General features: G+C 39.4%; 1 protein-coding gene across 3 annotated transcripts in view; it reads right to left on the bottom strand.

The window, feature by feature from the left end:
• The window catches only part of GAB1 (GRB2 associated binding protein 1), a 125868-nt gene that overhangs the window by 17668 nt on the left and 86208 nt on the right, over positions 1–21992 (bottom strand). For all 3 annotated transcript variants that reach the window (XM_060115750.1, XM_060115759.1, XM_060115768.1), the window contains exons 3-6: positions 11412–11637; positions 5488–6089; positions 4213–4298; positions 3718–4021 (exon numbers count right to left, since the gene is read on the bottom strand). In XM_060115750.1, the coding sequence (XP_059971733.1) occupies positions 3718–4021; positions 4213–4298; positions 5488–6089; positions 11412–11637 (1218 nt within the window). The remainder of the gene's footprint in view (positions 1–3717; positions 4022–4212; positions 4299–5487; positions 6090–11411; positions 11638–21992) is intronic.

Below are 21992 nucleotides of genomic sequence, written 5' to 3'. Positions count from 1 at the left end.
ATGAATGGACAAAGCCAAACAAAACAAAATATAAAGACAGTATATCTGAGGCTTGAACAGCTGCTATATCACGTTAGAAAGAGAGTGAATGGGCCCAGTTAAATGCACAGATGAAATCTGGTAGATTTATGTAAGGACTTACTTTAAGAGAAATATAGAAATTTCCCAAACTTTACAAAGTTGCTTTTCCATTAAAATATAAACGTTTCAGTTGAAGTAATCAAAACAGAATTTGTCCTGCATTTCCAACGATTCATCTGCTCTCCTAATATTTAACACAGTACATGTAAATTATGATTTTCTCCTCTGTTAATATACACGAGATATGGTTCAGGACAAATACTATTGTGACAGAAATAGTAGGGGTGAAAATATAGCTACCACAGTTGGGTGATTGGGTAAAGTGTCCATGAAAATACACTGAATGTAAGTGTTTAAAACATGCACGTATTTCTGCAGCTTCAATTACTCAGAAGTATTTGAAAAACTCATGCGTACTACTAACTACGGCAGCTGACATCTATAATTGGGGGTATAAACAAGACTAGAATGTCACTCATTTATTGTAGACCCTTCCCAAGAAGACGATCACAGAAACCAGTTATACTGGGTGTTGAGTTAGTTATACTGAGTTTTGGAACTAATCAAGCCATATTTTATAGAATAAGGTTTGCTTATTATGAGGTTTAGTTAATAAGAGATACTAGAATAATAGACAGACTCATGTATCTGATGTCACAAAATTTGAAATGAAAACAGACTCATCAGCTGCTATGCACCATGAGAAGAATTTCAGGACGAAATAAGACATCTGTTTTACGGTTTAAGTTTTTAAGGATAAACTTTGCTCCAAGATCTGAATTTGGGTTTTAAAATGTTTTTCTCAAATAGCTATAACTTTCTAAAGTGACATGACAAAGTTTGCCTTGCAATATTAGATACTTTCTCATGCCTTCTCTTGTATCATATTTATTTTAAAAAGTAGAGTAATAATAAGAAAAGCAACCCACCCCCTTTTTTTTTCTAACTAAGACTTTAAGTAACTTCTTTACTGTTTTGCTAAACCTATTATTCACCTTGAATTTGCCAAAAACTATGTGGAAATTTTATTCTGGGTGCTTTTTTCAGTTCATTTTGTATCTAAGCAATGATACCAAATCAGTAATCTGGCCCATGAGCTCAAGATTGTCTTTCAATAGCTCAGTTAATTTTTTAAAGACTAAACAGAATCTCCAAAAGTAACCAAGGAACCTACTTTGTTCTGTTCTACAGTAGGGTCACCATTGGTTGGTTTAGAGGACTAGGACAGTCTCTCATGTACTAGAATATATAGTACTTTCACTATATATTTACATAGGGAGGTTTACTTACACATATATGCAATATATATGATGTATAATACACATACCATTTTATTATGCTGCCTATATAAAATATTATATACTATAATATGGGGGTACGTGAACTCTGTCAGACCTAGATGATACTAAAAGCATTCCATTACGATCCTAAAACTTTCCAACACGTAAATAGGGACCTTTTCTGATTCTGCATTGCGCTTACCACGTGAAACCATTAACTGTGAAATATACTGGGAATTTTCAAACTGTGTTAAGCAGAGCCTGAGGGGAGGAAGGAGAGGCAGGGGAGCAAAGCCGCAAGGACTCAGAGCTCCATGCATCACCCACAGCACACCATGACCATATTTATGTGGGGACCTCAAGATATAAAACGGTTACGTTTGGGGTCAAAAACTAGCAATCTGCTGCCAACATGCGCCGATTACAGAAAAAGAAGGAGAGAACCAGTTTAGCATTAAAATGAGGATTTCGATGTTTCACGGACTTCCTGACGCTTGCATCTTAATCCTTCCACCCTCTGTGGGCTCAATTATAAATCTATACACGTCCAAACATACTTTTGTGTGTTGTATGCAAAGAAGAAAATGACGCGGGATGTCTAAATAGATTTAAAAACAAATGAGGACCAAGAGAAACAAAAGGAAAAGTTATCACCTAAAAAGCCTGGGATGCTCACACTGTTTCTAAAATAGCCAGCCCTGATCATGGCTCTGCTGCTGGGGCCTCTGGGGTGACCGGGGGTGCAACCCTCTTTCCAGCTGTCCGAGCAAAGGTGAGCCCTTGACCCAACAGCAGCCAGCATGTGGGCTCGCCTGCAATCTACTCTCTATCTTGTGGCCTGGTGTGCACAGATAAACGAGACCAATCCAACTTTCGCTGGGCGATCCGGAGTGAGTCAATAATGAACAAGGCAATTAGCAGCAGACGTGGAAGCCGCGAGGGCCCGTAAAAAGGAGCCACAGGGCGGAATCGAGGCCACGCAGAGGCATCAGAGGCCAAAGCTCTCGGACAGCAGAAAGCCGTAAAGTAGAGGATGCAGCGTAAAAGAAACCAGGAAAGAAGGAAAGGATGTGAGGGAGAGCAAAGCAGGATCAAAGAGTCTCCAGAGGACGGCAATGCAGGGAGGGCAGGACAAAGTGACAGCCTCCTAGGAGCGTCTCAGCTGCCGCTAACTTTCTCTTTTCATTTACTTTCTTAAAAGCAAAACAAAACAAAACTCATTTTCTTAAGATACTCTGAGTCTCAGTCTTTGTTCCCCACACCGGGAACTTAATTAGAATGACTATTAATGATCCAAGCCCAGGGTAATGAGAAATGTACACAAACATTACATGCTTTTTAAAAACAGCTACAGAGAGCACACGAGACTCTTCAAATGTGCTGAATTCCCCAGAAATTGTGTCACGCATCTCACAGCCAATACACTAACTCACTTGGTTGTCGAGATTAAATCACACTTGCAGCCTGTGGTAACACAGCCGGCTGTCTGGGGTTTAACCGCTTGAACCCAAATTTCAAAAACTTGGGTACATATTACCGGTTTGGCTGATAAGTTTCTTTTACACTGAGTTCTTACCCAACCATGCCACCTTAGAATTTAATGTTACTTATGAAGGCCAGTATGAAAGAATAGACTAGAAGCATTTGTTTACACCCCAGCGAAGGCAGAATCATTTTTAAAAAGTTGTTATATGCACAGAATGGAATGAGTATACAAGCAACCTTACTGTTCTTAAAGAATCATGGCAAGTGCACTAATAATCTCAAGTCTGATGTGATATTAAATACTTTGGAGGAGAGGTTACAAAAGACCAGCCAGAGACCATATCTAGCTTGTAAAAGTATGTGGTACGGTCTGCAATGTTTTGTTTTGTTTTTTTAAAATAATTAAATTAGCTGGTAGAGCTTAAAAATCAAAAGAAAATACATATAAACCCCCCAATTTTTGACTTCTTTTGGTAATCAGAAGATTTTCCTCTAGGGGGCCCATGTTAGTTTCACAAGTCCACAAAGGATTGTAGCCAGGCAGTAGTTAGTGACTCCATTTGGCTGGGCCAAGGGCATTCCAGTTTCTCCTAATTACCTCCTGTTGCTTGCCAATCCTTGTGAATATTTTAGTTTGTAACCTCTGCTCCAGAGATAGGAGACTTAAAAATCTCACCTGGCCATCAACATATGACATAATAATTATTAATCTATAAACAGCAATACTACTTTACTTAAACAAGCTGGTAACTTAGGTAATATGAAATACTTCGGAATTTCTAGTCCCGATTCTGTTTTGGATTTAATGACAGTTAAATGCAGATCTCAACTGGCAACCCCCGGCCCTTTTACCATGCCATGCTCTCCTTACCCTTCCTGTCTGGCTTGAGGTTCCGATCCACGGGGGGTGGTTCACAGTCTGCAACAGGAACTGGCCTTCTAGGAGGGGTCTTCGGGCTGGACCTGAAGCCCATATGAGCGGGAGGAGGCACTTGCATTCCAAATGAAGAAAAATCAAATGTCCCCGGAGTCATTGGCACATAGTTTGCTTCCTGAATTGGTTCCGTGAAACTGCTGGAATGTTGTCGTGGAGGAGAGTTGGGATTCATGGGGACATAATTTTCATCCAGTTCTTCGCTTGATACACTCCCCACTGTCAATACATTTTTGATTTTCTAAAACACACATACATTTCTTTTAATAAACAAGAACTACTGTCAAACAGGAAAACACAATTGTAAGTTATGCCTATTCATGTGGATCTGAAAGGACTTTTACTTCAGGATCTCATTTAGTCTCAGGGTCCTAAGTGCGAAGGTTTTGACAATGAAATACACTTGATGATGCCAAGGTCAATTATACTTACAAAGTGGTTGTGGAAGCCTTCAAGTGAACTGGATCTATCAGTTGGAAATGTTCGTGGAATATCATAGCAGTCTTGAGAACTAGCATCTAAAACAGAGAACAAACTATCAATATTTCTCCCCATCTTTGCCAGTTCCCAGGGTAATCAGGAATGGCCTTCTCTCTCTCTCTTTTCATATAGGCATGCATGCACACACACAGATTTTAAAAAGGATGCTCACAGAATAATATCTTGAATTGAAACATTAAACCACTAGAAAATGCAGACATTTATTCATATGCTAACCAGTACCAGTATTTGATTATGACAGTGAGATGGGTTATTTAAAGATGGAGAAAAGAAATACTTCTGTTTTCTTATGTTTTGCACCCTTGGGTATAACTTATATCTCACTAACTTATAACCACCTCAAGATACGTTACAGCCATTTCGAGAAAGAAGTTAGAAATTGGTGTTGAATGGCTAAATAAGTATTGACGTAAGTACCATCCACAAGGCATCAAACCTTTAATTTCTTTAGAACAGCTGGATAACTCTACCACAAAATCCAGAAGTGTCAGACGTAGTTTTTAGGGTGGGTGCCTTTTAAACTTGGGCTTTTTATTTTCAGGACTTTAGGACTCAATTTTTCTCCTCTCAAAGTCTATAACTTTTGGCAGGCTCTAGGAAAATGGTACAGGAATCAGTGAAGTGGCAAAGGGGTAAGGGGAGAGAAGATTCAGAGCTTTAAAAATAAATAAAACCAAACAAACAAAACAGTAGAATGACCTGATTGCAACTGAATATCACCTGGTAGACATAACGTAAAAACTGTTATCTGGGAAGGAAGGAAACAGAGCCCAACAGATGTGACACAGAAGCGGCAGTAATAGGACACAAATACGGGAAAGGGTCTGACTGGGAAAGGCTTTGTGGCTGGTCCGTTTCCTGTGCCTCTGCCCCATCGGGTCTGCTCACCCAGGATGGAGAGGAAGTGAGAGAGAGCGGTGCACACTCCCTGAGGCAGGGAAGTATTACTAAGGCCATACTTCTCAGGGATGAAAATCTCCTCGTCTTTCTCCCTTCCACCACAACATGTACACAGGCACATGCTGCCTACACAAACACACTTCCTGGGATCTACTGAGGCTCTGACAGCTTCACTACCCAAGTGGGTAACTGCAGCGCTGAAGAAAAAAGGGACTGTCATTTAATGTCACACTAAGCGGCCAAGACTCAGAAAAAGAGATTTTCTATCATTAACCTCTAAGCCAGGAAAAGCCAACTGGAGCTGACCTTTTCGCAATTTGTTCAAATCCACAGTGGAAATGGTATTACTACGGGACGGTGGCACCCCTGCTGTCGGGATACAGTAACTACTGTCAGTGTCAGAGGCTGTGCGTGTGATGCTACACGTGTCCACAGGAGATCGGTCATGAGCCGGATGCGGTTTCGGTGGCCGAGGTGGAGGAATATCTGGAATAGTGTCTAGCTTTGACGTCTGCCCCAAGGTTCCTTCTGGAAACGTTCGTGGAATCTGATAAGTATTACCAGGTGTTGGAGGAATGTCATAACTAATAGATACATGCCTCATTTGAGGCTCTACACTCGAGGTCCCGGATGGGGTATTAAAAACATAGAGCTCTCCGTCGGCTTCGGTACTTGAAGGAGACACCTTTGGTAAGACGTCATGGGAGTGACTTCTGGGCAGGTTATAAAGGTTGGAGTCTACGGAAATGGATGCAGCCCGAGACGGTGGAGAGTCATACATCATCTGCTGCTGGAAAAAGCCATTCACTCCATGTTTGCTCTGGGAGGAAGCAGGATTTTTATGAGAAGGGACGTTATCATTGCAGTCTGTCTCCGAAGGGGTGGATTTTGCAGAATCAGCGTGCGTTCTAAATAAAAATTGTTAATGACAGAAAACACGGTGAAGACCGAAGACTACATTTTAATAAATATATTTCTAGCTTAGCAATCAAACTCCATGGCTTTTTTCATTCAAGTTTTTGGTGTGTGTGACCCATCTGATTGAACGCACGAATGTTCCTGAGTTTTTATGATTATACACCAGATAACAAAACCGCCACCACAAAACCAAAAGCATTCTCCCTAATCTTGTTCTGTACCTGTCCACACCCCCCAACTCCATCTAGTAAATCCACACGTAAAACCACAATCCCTGAAGCACTGGAATTAGAAAGGTACAAAACTTGGAGGAAGGTAAATGATTAAGGCACAAGACACCAGGAAAAGCACTTCCTCTGAAAAGCATGCAAAAACCTCATGCCAACAGTTTATCAAGGTGATCCATTGCTCTTTAGCCCACCTGTGGCAACTCTGCTGTTCCGAAAAATGAAAAGTCTAATGATTACCTGGTATTGAATAAATTCAATGTGATCTACAAGGAGGTGGCAACTTGATAGGTTTTGTGTATCTTCTTTTCTATTTATTTTCTTTAACAAATATTTAGCCAATACTATGAAAAGAATCAAAATACAAAGCAAGGAGTTAGCCAACTCCAAACAATAATTCATCTTGAGAAATCTCATTAGAGTGTATTTTATGCTTTGGGTACATTTTTGGCCTCTGTATTTTGTGGTATCACGAAATTTGGGAATAAGTCAAAATGAAGCTACCAATACCAGAACGCTTGCCCTTCCTTAATGGTAAACAAGATACGTTAACTACCTATGTGTGTTGTCCAAAGTCCTGTAGGAATTTAAACTCAATATTTAAAAAAAATAACTTGTGATAGTTTTTTTTTTTAAGGGCACATCTCCCTGATGTCTTGGTAACATCTGGTGCTGTGTATTGCATTTATTCACTGAAACTCTCCCCCACTAGTATCAGAGGACCTTTACTGCAATATCCTGACTTTCCTTCTTCCTCACTGATTATGCCCTTGTTTCATTGACTGCCTCTTTCTGCCTGTCTCTCCAACCTGGAAATGGCCATCAGAAATGGCCTCTTAGAGGAAATGGCCTCTAAGTCTTTATAGCACACACCATTAAAAACTCCTCCTTCCCCGTAACTTCCCCTTCTACTGAATGCTGACAACTGCTATCTTCTCACCAAACTCCGAGTCCTGTATTTACAAACGGTTGAAACGTATTGCTACTTGGTTATCCCAGTGTTCCCTTGCTCATGTGTACCAAACTAAACTCAACTTACTTCTCAAATTGGTGGTCCTTTCTGACTTGCCATGAAAAGAAATGTCTTTATCCCAGATTCTCTAAACTCAAAATCCAATCAACTTTGATTCATTCTCTTTGATCACCACCATCACTTGGGCACAAAGTCCTTCTTTCTAGCCAAGCGCCTATTCCCCCACTCTGTTCCCGCTGTCACCACCCCAAGTTCAGGTCCGTATCTCTGCTGAGATCTACACCACGGACCCCTCCCTCAGCAAACTTCTTTCCTCTAGTTTCTCCCTCTTCCAATCTATCGTACCATCCATAGGACCAGGACTACTAGAAGGTCAATATTTCCAAAACATAGTTTTCAGGTCACTCACCTATTCAGAGAAACTCCCTTTAAGGGTTCCTACAGGCTGTGGGAACTACAAAAAGCCCACAAACAGCCCCTTGGCACTGAGGCTACTCCTCCTATGAGGTATCTCACCCTCCCTCTCAAAAACACTTGCACTGACCTTTCTAGGAATTTCTAACACATATTCTAAAATTTGTACTTGATTTAATTCAAACGTGAAGTTAAGAAGAAGCTAGAAGTACAATGAGAACTAAGTTCCCTGTCTTTGACTAGCTTAGAGTGTAGTGGAGAATACATAAAATTATCAAGCTATTTCCAATTCTGTGATACTGGGCTGGCCAAAAGGTTCGTTCCATTTTTTCCGTAAGATGGCTCTAGTAGCACTTAGTTGTCTTTAACTTCATTTGAAACAGTTTTGTTAGATTGTATGTGACAGCTGTCATAATCAGCGTGCATTTAAAAGAAGACTTAACAAAATTGGTGAATTTTTGTATAGCCATTTTAATATTAAAAATGGAAGGAAAAAGCAACATTTTCAGCATATTATGCTTTATTATTTCAAGAAAGGTAAAAATGCAACTGAAACGCAAAGGAAGATTTTTTTTTTTTTTGCTTTACGTGGGCCTCTCACTGTTGTGGCCTCTCCCATTGCGGAGCACAAGCTCCGGATGCGCAGGCTCAGCGGCCATGGCTCACGGGCCCAGCCGCTCCGCGGCATGTGGGATCTTCCCGGACCGGGGCACGAACCCATGTCCCCTGCATTGGCAGGTGGACTCTCAACCACTGCGCCACCAGGGAAGCCCTCAAAGAAAGATTTGTGTAGTGTATGGAGAAGGTGCTATGACTGATCGAATGTGTCAAAAGTGGTTTGCGAAGTTTCGCGCTAGAGATTTCTCACTGGACTACGCTCCACAGTCAGGTAGACCAGTTGAAGTTGACAGCAATCGAATCGAGACATTAACTGAGAACAATCAACATTATACCACGTGGGAGATAGCTGACGTACTCAAAATATCCAAATCAAGCGTTGAAAATCATTTGTGCCAGCTTGGTTATGTTTTAATCGCTTTGAGGTTTGGATTGCACATAAATTAAGTGTAGAAAACCTTCTTGACCTATTTCCACATGCGATTCTCTACTTAAACGTAATGAATACGTTCCGTTTTTAAAACAAATTGTGACGGGTGATGAAAAGTGGATACTGTACAATAATGTGAAATGGAAGAGAGCATGGGGCAAGTGAAATGAACCACCACCAAGCACACCAAAGGCCAGTATTCATGCAAAGAAGGTGATGTTGTGTATATGGTGGGATTGGAAGGGAGTCCTCTGTTATGAGCTCCTTCCGGAAAACCACACGATTAATTCCAAGTACTGCTCCCAATTAGATCAAATGAAAGCAGCACTTGATGAAAAGCGTCCAGAATTAGTCAACAGAAAATGCATAATCTTCCATCAGGATAACGCAAGACCGCATGTTTCTTTGATGACCAGGCAAAAACTGTTACAGCTTGGCTGGGAAGTTCTGACTCATCCGCCGTGTTCACCAGACATTGCACCTTTGGATTTCCATGTATTTCGGTCTTTAAAAAATTCTCTTAATGGAAAAAATTTCAATTCCCTGGAAGACTGTAAAATGCACCTGGAATAGTTCTTTGCTCAAAAAGATAAAAAGTTTTGGGAAGATGGAATTATGAAGTTGCCTGAAAAATGGCAGAAGACAGTGGAACAAAAGGGTGCATATGCTGTTCAATAAAGCTCTTGGTGAAAATCAAAGATGTGTCTTTTATTTTTACCTAAAAAACCGAAGGCACTTTTTGGCCAACCCAATAAAACAGAGACATGGAGGTACAACCAGGATTCTCTGAAAACCCAGAGAGGCATTTAATCCAGCCTGGGAGTTTAGTGGAATGCCTCCTTAGAGGAGCAGATGTCTGAGCTGAGTGTTGCAGGATGAACGGGAGTTTGCAAGGCAATGCTCACATCTTGCCTTCATCTATAAGTGCTTCCTGCTTGCATGTTTTGATTCCTTCACAAGCTTTACTTTTAAACTCTGAAGGTGACTGAATCTAAGGGGGCTTTATCTTATGTAATTAGCTTGTACCATCATAGCACCTAGCAAAACAGTGGGCCCTCAGTGGGTACTTCACGAATATTTGCTATTTAACTGTCACTTTTGCAAATACAGATACAAAATATATCTGAGTAATGATTTTGAGCATAATTTCTACTACAATAGGAAAGCTATGATACCAATGAGATCAAGGAAAGACACTATATAAAAGGAAAATGTACTGAAAACTGTCACTTAGCTGTTGGCTTTTGAAAAGCTGAGATGGAAAAATAATTGTGGAGCTCCCTAAAATAAAATCTTAGTTATTAGTAGCATATGCAACAACGTTGCGAGTGTATAATTTTAAATTCTCACAGCAAACAAGCAAAAATCAAGTTAGAATTTGATATTAACTAGTGTTGATTTATAATTTTTCCTTCTTTTTTTTTTTTTTTTTTTTTACTTTTACAGGTAAAATCCCATTACAACAAATATATAGAAACTCATCTTTAGAAGGTTTGTGAGCTATTTCCACTATCTCAGGGAATGGTTCACAGAAACTAATTTATGGATCTTAACAAATTCCATATAAAAATTTTTCAACAAGGGTTTTGTATGATCCTTTAGCCCAGTAACAGTCACTTTTGACATGAAAAAAAACTTTTTTTAATAAAAATAATGCTTGACTCTAATATCCCTGTTTAAAAAAATATCTTTTATATTTCAATGCAATTCACCTCCCTCCTTAATATTGCAAATTAAGATAATAAGTATACCCAATATCACTAGTTGTCACATAGCTATTAATGGTATGACAGGCCTTGTGATCATTAATTTCTGGCTCAGTTCTCACCATTACCTCCAGTCTTCCAATTATTCAACATCAAATGAGAAGAATGATTAAATTAAAATATTTTATAGCTTAGAAGAAAAGACGGGGATGGGAGCAGAGATCAAGATGACAGGGAAACCAAGGATTCGGGAAAGTTTTATGATATCTTTGGTCAAGTACTGAAATCCATATACTTCATTCTACTTAAAAATCTGCAAAGTCAAGGCATGTGGTAAGCTCTGCTTCATTGCTAGGTGTGAAGATTTGAAAGTTTCAAAGTTTTTAGCAATATATTTGATTTCATCAAATTTCACTAACATCTGATTTGTTGATTCCATAGGATTTGCTATATTGGGATTTTACCTGTATGATTAATTTCTCACACAGATCCAAAGCAACCACAACACACTCACTGCAATGGAATCGTTTTGCTTTCAAAATCTTCTAGCAGTAGGTATTCCTCTCCTTCTTCAGAAACAAAAGATGACCCTTGGCTGGTTTACAATCACATAAGAAATGGAGCAAGATCACCATTTATAAATCAGTGAAATCTGTTAAGCAAGTAACACTGTGAATCTCTAGCAAGGACTAAGACACAGGAGACAGATTTCCAAAAGAGCCATGAAGGCGCAAGTGTTCTTTGCCAAAAATGATAGACAATGTGCTTCTCCAATAAAATCTCCTGAATATCAGAAATCATTTGTGGAGGAACATTAACCTGAATTATAAAAGATGAGCTTCTATAGATGGTTACTTTTAAGCCTTCAAATCAGGGTTTAAAAAGTTTAAAGGTAAGATGCCTAAGGGTATTCACGTACACGCACACAGACACAGGTGGTTTACCTGGTGGGTTCAGGCTTCTTGCTTTGACAGTTGATTAGCAAGAGGTAGTCTTGAGGATCCTCCTGGATACCAAGGGTTTCCAGGTGTGGTGGAAGGCTAATTAGCTGATATGGAGGAGGTGGAGCGGCAGAGGAGGCATCCACCTGGGTGGATGGTGGTGCTGTATTTATCGCCAGTGGTAAATCAGCCGGTGCTTGTAAGGAGCTGCCAGGTGGCTTCACAGGATCTGCAACACCCAAGTGTGACCATCACTGTCCATCCCATTTTTTTAAACATCTTTACTGGAGTATAATTGCTTTACAATGGTGTGTTAGTTTCTGCTGTATAACAAAGTGAATCAGCTATATGTACACATGTATCCCCATATCTCCTCCCTCTTGCGTCACCCTCCCACCCTCCCTATCCCACAGATAGCTAGTGGGAAGCAGCCGCATAGCACAGGGAGATCAGCTCGGTGCTTTGTGACCAGCTACTCGAAAGTTTGGAGATAAATCGTTTAAACACACGGAAACAGGATAAACCAGGACAATGTCAGTTAAAATACGCACTACCTAAATGGCAACGCTGACACAGAAAATTATTGGTTCTCGTTAAAGAGATCTGGAGGGTAGGGTTCTTTCTTCCAGAGGCTCTAAAAAACCCATGGTTGGGAATTCCCTGGCAGTCCACTGGTTAGGACTTGGCACTTTCACTGCCAGGGCCCAGGTCCGATCCCTGGTCGGGGAACTAAGATCCCGCAAGCCTCAGGGTACGCCAAAAAAAAAAAAAAAAAAAAAGTCTTGCGCGTTGCCTTGAACACTCTTTGGTTTTGAGGTTACTGGGAATGGAGATGTTAGCACAAGCAGCAGCAGACTTTTTTTCATGATAAGCCAAGCCAACCTTCCAAGGAGACCCATTTTATTATGTGGTATCTACAGGCCCATGGTGCTGCGTGTACCAGGGCCAGCTCTTTACCCCATGTTTATCTTGCTGTTCATTCTTTTCTTTCTACTTCTTAGCCACCGACTAGGGAGAAATATGTCTAACTCCAGGATTCACATTTAAGGAAAGAGCTTTTCTTTAAGGCATCACCTCTTCCCTCGGCTCATAGCCTCACTTGCCATTATTGGATTTCTGTAGTATTTTCATGCAAAAGGGGTCAGCAGGTAAAGAAGTAATTTATGAAGCACTTAACTACATTCTGAGAAGACATATGAACATAGCTAAATTGTGTAGAATGAAGTAATTTGAAAACAAGTTGAAAGCCTAGAAATAAAATCTCACTGACACAACCAAGGAAATTTTTGAGGGCCCGAAATAAAAATTCTGTTAGTCTGGTTAGGAATACGGGACTATAAATCCAGAAAAAAAGGTAAATGCTCATATTTGAATAAACAAATCTGTTTATTGTCTGTTTATATTAGAATAGAAAAGGCTGGGTTGAAACTGAGATTTTTCACAATAAAACAACAGTGCCTAACGATGCTGAAAAGTGGTAAGAAGACAATATGTTCTACAGAATAGAATAACAGGCAGGTCATTTGGCCTGTCAATTCCCCAGGGAAGAGCAGAATGTCTGCTCTCTCTTCTCTAGATTCTACAGAATAAGTCCATGTGCTTTTGATGAGGTCTTTATGTATTCAACATTAACATCCACATATGCACTACAGCCAAGTTTATGTAGCTTATTTCAAAACTCTTCTTCCTAGGCAGAGAAGCTCATATCCTAATGGTAAAGCTTGAATGATAACACGTGAGTATGGCTATCTTTAATTAGTTTATCTTTAATTGTGGGTCCCCAGAGCAAACTAAAAGGATCAGAACTCCTGGGGCAGATGCTCAAAACACTCCATTCACCCAACAGAAACTCACTTAGCACTTTCTCTATACCAGGTTGGAAGAGGTGAAAGCAATCCCCAATCTGCAAGACCCCTTCACAGGCACGTGCAGTTTGGAATTTGCTCTTTCAGAAATCTGTGAGCCCTGCTAGATGCTAACCGAGTATGAAAATTTCTTTCTGTTGGAGACTTCGGCCTGAGTTAAGGAGAACTTGAGCTAATTTCTAATGTTCTATCTTTGTTATGCTGCATGCAATGTCAAGTCTTCACACAAGCTCATCTAACAAAAGCTAACACTTTATGACAGAAATTAATTAATTCATTCTTTCTTATTTATGAAAGGCCAGAACAGATGATGGTGAGAAAAGAAAAAATTAATTTTTCGACATTTATATAAGATAATGGCATAATTTCGCAGGAACTCATAAGTACCTCATCATGTCTAACTGATGCTGGTTATAAGTAGTGTTTATAACATACCCTATGAAATGTTTTACTGTTTTGATTTTGAAACAAATATAAACAGATTTATTTAAGGGGATTTGAGATGCCATAGATTAATCAGTGACTCAGAGTAAATCCTTGTGGAGTGTTAAACTTCAGAGAACTATGAAAAATATTTACCCTTTAAAGACCTTAAGAAAAATATATACAACATTGAGGAGAAAAAAAGGCAGAGGAATCAGAAAGTAGTTGCTGTATTCTATGTAGCCTACAGGGTGTATTCACAAGTATATTTTATATACTTCTTTCTTCTACCACAGAGATATGGTAAAATTGTATAATCCAGTTCAATGTTTAGTTCTGACCAAACAAAATCAAACTAAACACTGGAAAAACTTTACTGTATAAAATAGTATGAATTATAGTTTTCCATTGTAAATCCTAAAATAACTTTTCCAGGCAGTTGTTTTGTTTTGTTTTTTTCAAGTCGTTGTTTTTTATAGATACACTTTTCCTTTAATATTTCTTCTAAACTGGATGGCTATATACTAAACGAACTGAGTGATTCATCTTAAGTAGGAAAAAAGTCACCCAGCCAAGCAATCACTTTTGTTTGGCCTTGTTTTACTAACACAATGGGACTATCTCATTTTTAACCTTCCATTTGTGCCACCTGTGAATGATGCAAGTGTTTTACTCTTTTATAGCTGCAAGAGCCTCTCCATTTTCTGACAAAAGGACTGGGATACAACGGTTCCTTTTTTTTTTTTTTTCCAAAGGTTCCTTTTTAAACAAAAAAATCTTGTTCACAATATGGGAAGACTTATGTATACTTCTCAGAAGCAAGAACTAGAGAGAAACCTCCATTATGTTCACTAGCAAGCTCATGGAAGAAAAGATCTTCAAATAGTCATGAACAGCAAGCCCAACCGTTCCAAACAACATGGCACACAAAGGACTTTAAAAGGTAAGGGGACACTGCTTTACCACCTTGGGCTCAGATAATGCACCATCTTCAAAGTTTGAGTGTTTGGGATGATTTTACTCATGGTAATTTGACTATATCCTCAACTCTATGTATTTTAATGCCAGCATGGCATGGTATCTAAATATTCTTTAACATAAAACTTCTAGCCAAAGTTAACCAACTGGTCTGAAAGAAGAAACTTCTCTTCAACCTTAGAAAGACATGTGATTAGCCCCCATTCTACCCTACAAGTAGTTGAGCAGACCATGTTTATTGCTTTCTGCCTCACTTGGGGTTCTGACTTACTGCTCTTTCTAAGTAATGCTGGTATCAAGTTTCTGAGAACCAAACATCAGCATAGGGTGTGCTTCTGTGTGTAAAATTATTTCCTGTCTCTTAATTCAGAAGGCATGAAGAGGATAATTAGCATCCACTAAAGGCCTAATAAGCTGCTGTAGCAAAGTCTTAATTTAATTTTACCTAGAAAGCTAATAAGTACTGCAAAGGAAAGCCTTAATGAGTTTTCAGTGAAGAGGAATACATTGTTCTGTGAGGGGAGCCACAAATAACAGATTGGTTCACACGATCCCTACCTTAATGCAGTTTTATCCCAGTTGGAAGCATAACGCTCTGGAGTTAGTGTCCCTCATACAAGCTGGGGTGCCCAGCCAATGCCTTGAAATATTCAAAATAATATTTTTAAAATCAAATGGTACACGTGCTTAAGCCCAGGGAAGCAATCTTACTTTTTATTATGGGTAAGGTAGACTATTTCAAAGTTGATGTGATAAGATCCTCTGATTTTGTAACTACTGACATTCCCTGCCTGAGCATGTGGTAATAAAACTGTTGTGTTGCTTGCTTCCTGTCAGGAGACCAGATGAGATCCTTTCCTCCCAAGATGGGTTACATTTGTTGACAGGACATTTGTTTGTTGTTATTGCAAAAGTTTTCCCTCTATGTTCACAATTAAAGGTAAATAGGTCAAGGTTGCTCTATATCTACTGATTCCTGATTTACCAGGTCTGTTGTAGATTTTTTTTTTCTGTAAAGAGAAGCAATTCAAATAGATTTATGTGATTTATATCTAATTAACCTAGAAAATAAGAGTCCACAAAGTGTAGGCATAACTATTAATGCTAAAATGGCCATCTTCTACTTCCCCAGTGGTCCAGTGGCTAAAACTCCCCCTTCGGGACTTCCCTGCTGGCGCAGTGGTTAAGAATCCACCTGCCAATGCAGGGAACATGGGTCCAATCCCTGGTCTGGGAAGATCTCACATGCCGCGGAGCAACTAAGCCCGTGTGCCACAACTACTGAGCCTGCGCTCTAGAGCCCACGAGCCACAACTCCTGAAGCTCGTGCACTCTAGGGCCAACGTGCCTCAACTACTGAGCCTGCGTGCTGCAACTACTAAAGCCTGCGCGCCTAATGCCCGTGCTCTGCAAAAGAGAAGCCTGCACACCACAAGGAAGAGTAGTCCCCACTCGCCACAGCTAAAGAAAGCCAGCGCGCAGCAACGAAGACCCAACACAGCCAAAAAAAAAAAAAAAAAAAGAAGTTAAAAAAGAAAAAAAAAAACTTGGCCTTCCAATGCAGGGGGTGCCAGTTCCATTCCTGGTCAGGGAACTAATAAGATCCCACATGCTGTGTGGTGTGGCCAAAAAAATAAAAAATAAAATAAAGTAAAAAGAGCAAAAAAAAAAAAACAAAAAAACCCGCCGTTTTCTCACTTCTGAGCATACCCTTCTTTATGGAAGAACATTTTATAAGGGTAAATCTATCAAACGGATACAAACAAGAAAGGGCGGTAGCCACACTCTTCACTGAAGCAACCTGAAATATCTTCAAATTATTTAATCAAAAATCGAAGACCTTTCATCAGAGTCCAATCTTCTTATTTGTCATGACCATCTATCTCCTTAATAGAGTGTGAAAACATTCTTGGAGACTTTTAAAACAAACCCTTAGTGCTGACAAATGATTTAATTTTTATCCAGAGGTGTCATGGCATCTTGGCATCAGAATCACTTGTTGGGTATTTGAGAAATCTAGGTGCCTGGGCCTCACCTCAGGAGACTCAGTGAATCAAGATCTCAGGGGCAGTAGCTTGAAAATGTGTGATAAAACAAAAGAAGACAAAACAGAACAGACTCTGATGGGACTGGTCCTTTGGAAAATGCAAAGTGAGACCACAATGAGATACACACTCACTAGAATGGCTGAAATTAATGACCCACAACACCAACTGTAGAGTAACTAGAAATTTTATATGCTGCTGGTAGGAAAGCAATTGGCACGATAACTTTGGAAAACTAAAGCTACTAACAAATCTACTAAAACTAAAAATATATATCCTATGATGAACTGCAGCAATTCTACTCAAGGGTATATATACCAAAGAGCAAAGTCTCCATGTCCATCAAAGGACAGATGTAAAAATGTTCATAGCAGCTTTATCTGTATTAACTAAAAACTGGAAACAAGCCAAATGTCTATCAACATTTGAATAGATCAATAATTTACGATATATTCACACAGTGGAATGCTACATAGGATGCTGAACTCCTGCGACATGCAACATAGATGGATCTCACAGACTTACTATTGAAAAAAAGAAGCCGGACTCAATGGTTTTATTTGTGTAAAGTTCAAGTATAGGGAAAACTAATCTATGGTGATAGAAGCAAAATAATGGTTACATTTGAACTTTTTTCTGGGTTTTTACTGGGAAGAAACGTGAGAAAACCTTCTAGGGGAGTGGAACTGTTCCATTTCTTGATTTGAGTGGCGATTTCACAGATTTCTATTTCTATGTATAGATACAGAATGGATATATAAAACTATATTGAACTGTAAACTTAAGATCTGTGCCTTGCACAGTAATAAGTTATACCTGTATAAAAAAGTAAATAAAAAGAAAATTTTAAGTTCCCTAATTAAGAAGCACTGCTTTGCAGGAATGGCAGCGTGTGTACATTCTCACATTAGTTTACCTACTTTTCTAAAAGGAAGAATATCAGAGAATCACACTATGTTTTTTTTAAGCCAGTATTATCTGGGCATTTTGAGAAAAGCAACTCAACTGATTAAGAGGCAACTTTCTAAACTTGCCCTTGAAATGAGACCACGAGCCTCTGCACCAAGTTAGTTGTATTCAGCCCTAAGGCTGAGTTTCCTGGCACTTGTTTAGCAGACTTTACAGCTTCCACCTCGGTGTAGAAACAAAAATAAATCTGCACATTTCCAAGAAAAACAAAAGAAATTAGTTTCTTGGTCTCAAGTCTACTAAATAAAAGCATTCATAGGAACCACACACAGTGCAATGAGCTAGAATTGAAAAACAGATTCAGCCTGCCAGCATTCTGAGTATTCAATAATAGCAATGGTCACCTGGGGCAGCGGAAATAACATGGTAATGATATTTTGAGAGGTTCCTGGAATCAAAACACAGGTCAGAATTTTCCCCTTTCCTTTTGTTTTCAGGAGAAAATTAGTTATTCTCCTAGGGATTGGGGATAGTTATGTTCTCAGGCTGTAATACCAAGCATAGTCTATTTCTTCCCACGTCTACCCTGACACTAGTTTTAGTGAAAAATCATTTTGTGTTATTTATTTTACGCCAAGAGTGGGAGCATATTGGGCTGTCTGAAAAGGGAAGAACACAGGGCTCAGGGGACAGATCCAGGTAAAGACAAAAGCCCCTATTATATACAGTGAGTGGAGGAAGCAGGAGAATATAAAGCAGGTAGTAAAGTTAATGGAAGAACAAAGACATTTTGATATTCCCCTTCTCATATTAAACTGTATGAATGTGATCACAAAGGGTAACAGCAGTTCTCTGCAGTTTAGAATTTGATACAAAGCTTTAAATATGTGGAATTTTGAAGAAGGCATCTAGCGAAGTCAGCTACTACAAATGAATAGGGAAATACAATGGTTGGCTTTTAAAGGCTTTTTGCAGTTTTGCTACTATGCCTCAAAACCCAAAATTATAGAGCAAAATAAAACTATTTGTGTGGCTCCTTGATACTACACAATGAAGGATTGCTCATCTTTCACTGATTTATTCCAAGAAACTCAAGTCTCCAACACAGTCTAGTAAGACATTTCTGACTGGTTATTTGGGAGATGGCCAGGATGAACTTGTAAAAACATCTAAATTATAGAATTGATAAAATAAGTACAGTTGAATTTAGATATAGATCAGGAACTAAATTTAAAAGTATTGGCAAACTAAAGTCCTTAGGGACTTATTTTAATGAACAGATAAAAATGATCTGTGATTAGCATAGCTACTCTTGGTAACCAACTCAGCTTATATACATCAAATTTGATTAATCATATTATGAATTTTCTTACAACTTCCCCTTTTATGGATATTGTGAAGATTACAAGTTCGTAAATTGAGAGCTTCACTCAAGGCAAATATACTTCTAATCTGTTTTATAAGAATTTGGGAGTTTTGCCACTGAAAAGGTGGCTTTCAAGTTTTGAAACTTTCCCCCTCCCTATACTAGTAAGTTTATGAAGTGAAAATAGGCATTGTAACTGATTCTGACTACTAATGCCAATGAAGATGTTCCACCAAGGACAAAAATAAAGTTCTCAGCACAGTATGTTATAGTCACAGAGCCATTTCAAACTACCTAGGCTTTTCCTGATCCTCCTGAGATGCAATCAGCTGCTATCTACGTTTTTTTTTTTTTTTTTCTTTTAGCGGATCACCTAACAACCGGTATTATAATTCCTAGATTATTTGCCTGTCTCTCCTACTAGACTGACTTAAGCTCTATGAGGGCAAAAACTGTATTTATACACTTCCACAGTATCATACTTAAATATATAAAATTATACCTTAATGTTATATATTAACACTTTAATATATGTTAAAGTATGATTTATATTAAAAAATGTGAACACATATATTTACATACATATATGTCTAACTTGCACTTATCAACTGTAATGAATTATTTTGAGTATGACTCTTCTCTCACCAGATGCTCAGTTCCCTGTCAATAATACCTCTCATCTGTCTGCCTAACTGGCCAACTAATATGTATCGGCTGAATGAATGCCCAAAGCCTAGTGGAGTACTGGCAAATTCAAATAATTGGGTAGATAACTGAATTAATGTTCTAAAGCAGACAAAACCTATTTACTTCCCAGAGCTGACTGGCTCCCAGATGGTAAGAATCATTCTAAGGTGGACAGATGGACCAGACTCCTTGCCTTAAAACTTGCAAAGCTAATGTGGGACACTTGAGCATGACAAATTCTTATTTGGGGGGTTCTCAACTCTAACCACCCCCAAAAGTGCTTCCAAAAATTACACACTCACATTCCTTAACTGGAGAACGCACTGAGGGCATCTCATATCCTTTGCTAAATCGGACAATTATAAAGAAAACAAAAAGAGATAGCAGAACCCCTACTGTAGTCTTTCAGATCTGCTGAATCTGTACAGGCAACCAATGGAGACAGAAATCTGCCTTTATATCCCCCCAAATTCTAAACTGAAAAGGTAGCAGGCAAAAGAACAACATCAACACAAAGATTATACAACCAATTAAATTATTTTAGCTGAAAATCCATCATACAAGGAAATGAATGTGAGGTCTAAATCCAATCATTATCATTACTGAGGGGCTGTTAACCATTAAAAAGAGCATCTCATTTGTGACTTCAACTGAAAAAGCCTCTGCTGCACTCAAATATAGATCATGTACGCAAACAAGAAGGGAAAGGAGTTTAATTGAAGTTAGAAGTCATACCAGCAGGCCCCCTTAATATGTGAACATATTTAGTAACTTTACAAAAACAAGTGAAGCTTTAATTCCACATGTGCAACAATTGCTTGAGGCTTCTTAATCAGTAGAACTCTGTTGAAGAGCTCTAGGTCATTAGCCTCCTGTCTAAATCAGACGCCTCCTTCCCTTTCTCAGTGCTGTTTTCCCTCGAGCATTCTAGATTTCCTCAGCAAGGGGTTTCCCCCAGCCCACTGGGCCAATCCCAGCCCTGGAAGCCTCCTTCTCCTGGAGGCTGCCTGGCCAGAGAGGAAACAGCAGGCTGACCTGAGCTAATTAGAGATGATGACTGTTTCACTTCAATCTAACTCTTGAAGTTCATTGTTAACACAATTTTTCCACCCCTCGCTGAATCTCCAGCACTCCTAAATATAGATATTTGGAAATGCATGCTTGTCAATGTGAGTATAACCATGAAAACAACAGGGTCAAAGACCCTATTTAATAAGGTTGCCTTTATTTCTGATTCTTGGCTCTGCAAACCTAAATTAGTATTGGAGTCCCCTCCGTGGGTTCTTAGTGTTTGTTTAAAAAGGAAGAGAAGTACAGAAGTAGACAGGGAATATAAAAGGTCATGACAGCTATATAAAAGCACCCAAAGAGGAATTCCACTTGTAAAATTCTTCTTGAGGGACTTCCCTGGTGGCGCAGTGGTTAAGAATCCGCCTGCCAATGCAGGGGACACGGGTTCAAGCCCTGGTCTGGGACGATCCCACAAGCTGCGGAGCAACTAAGCCCGTGCGCCACAACTACTGAGCCTGCGAGCCATAACTACTGAGCCTGCGTGCCACAACTACTGAAGCCCGTGCACCTAGAGCCCACGCTCCACAACAAGCAGCCACCGCAATGAGAAGCCCGCGCACTGCAACGAAGAGGAGCCCCCACTCGCCGCAACTAGGTAAAGCTCGCATGCAGCAGTGAAGACCCAATGCAGCCGAAAATAAATAAAAATTTATTTTTAAAAAAAATTCTTCTTGAGGCCTTTAATCACTCAGCTCCTCCCAGGAAAGGCACTCAAATCTCAGATCCTCAAGCAAGTCTCCCCTTGCCTTTATCATTCATAGCCCGCTGCTCCAGCCAAGGAGGCGTCTACTCCACCTCTGGGCCCTTCCCTAGCCCCTAAGCCTGCAGGTTCTGCATCCCTCCTTTCATTTATGTAGATATAACACTACTTCCTTCAAAAGCCTACAGTTCACAATTGGTCATTCTCCAAGAAGCTTTTCTTCACTACCTCTTTTTCAAAACTCGAGACCCCTCTTCCTCCATGCTTTTTTTAGGACATTTGTGTTAAGTAAATTCATATGTTTGTTACTTTTTCATCATGTTTTGTGACTGATTCTCATTTGCTTTTCATAGGTATTGACAGTCACCTTGGCTATTTCATAACTCCATAATCCAATATAGTTTAAAACATAACTCCTGTATCCATCATTAGATGAATGGATAAAGAAGACGTGGTGTGTGTGTGTGTGCACGCACACACACACACACACACACACACACACACACACACACAGTGGAATACTACTCAGCCATCAAAAAT

The sequence above is a fragment of the Mesoplodon densirostris genome, chromosome 1, assembly GCF_025265405.1.
Source record: "Mesoplodon densirostris isolate mMesDen1 chromosome 1, mMesDen1 primary haplotype, whole genome shotgun sequence".
Lineage (NCBI taxonomy): Eukaryota > Metazoa > Chordata > Mammalia > Artiodactyla > Ziphiidae > Mesoplodon > Mesoplodon densirostris.
This window is presented reverse-complemented; position numbering and strand designations above follow the sequence as displayed.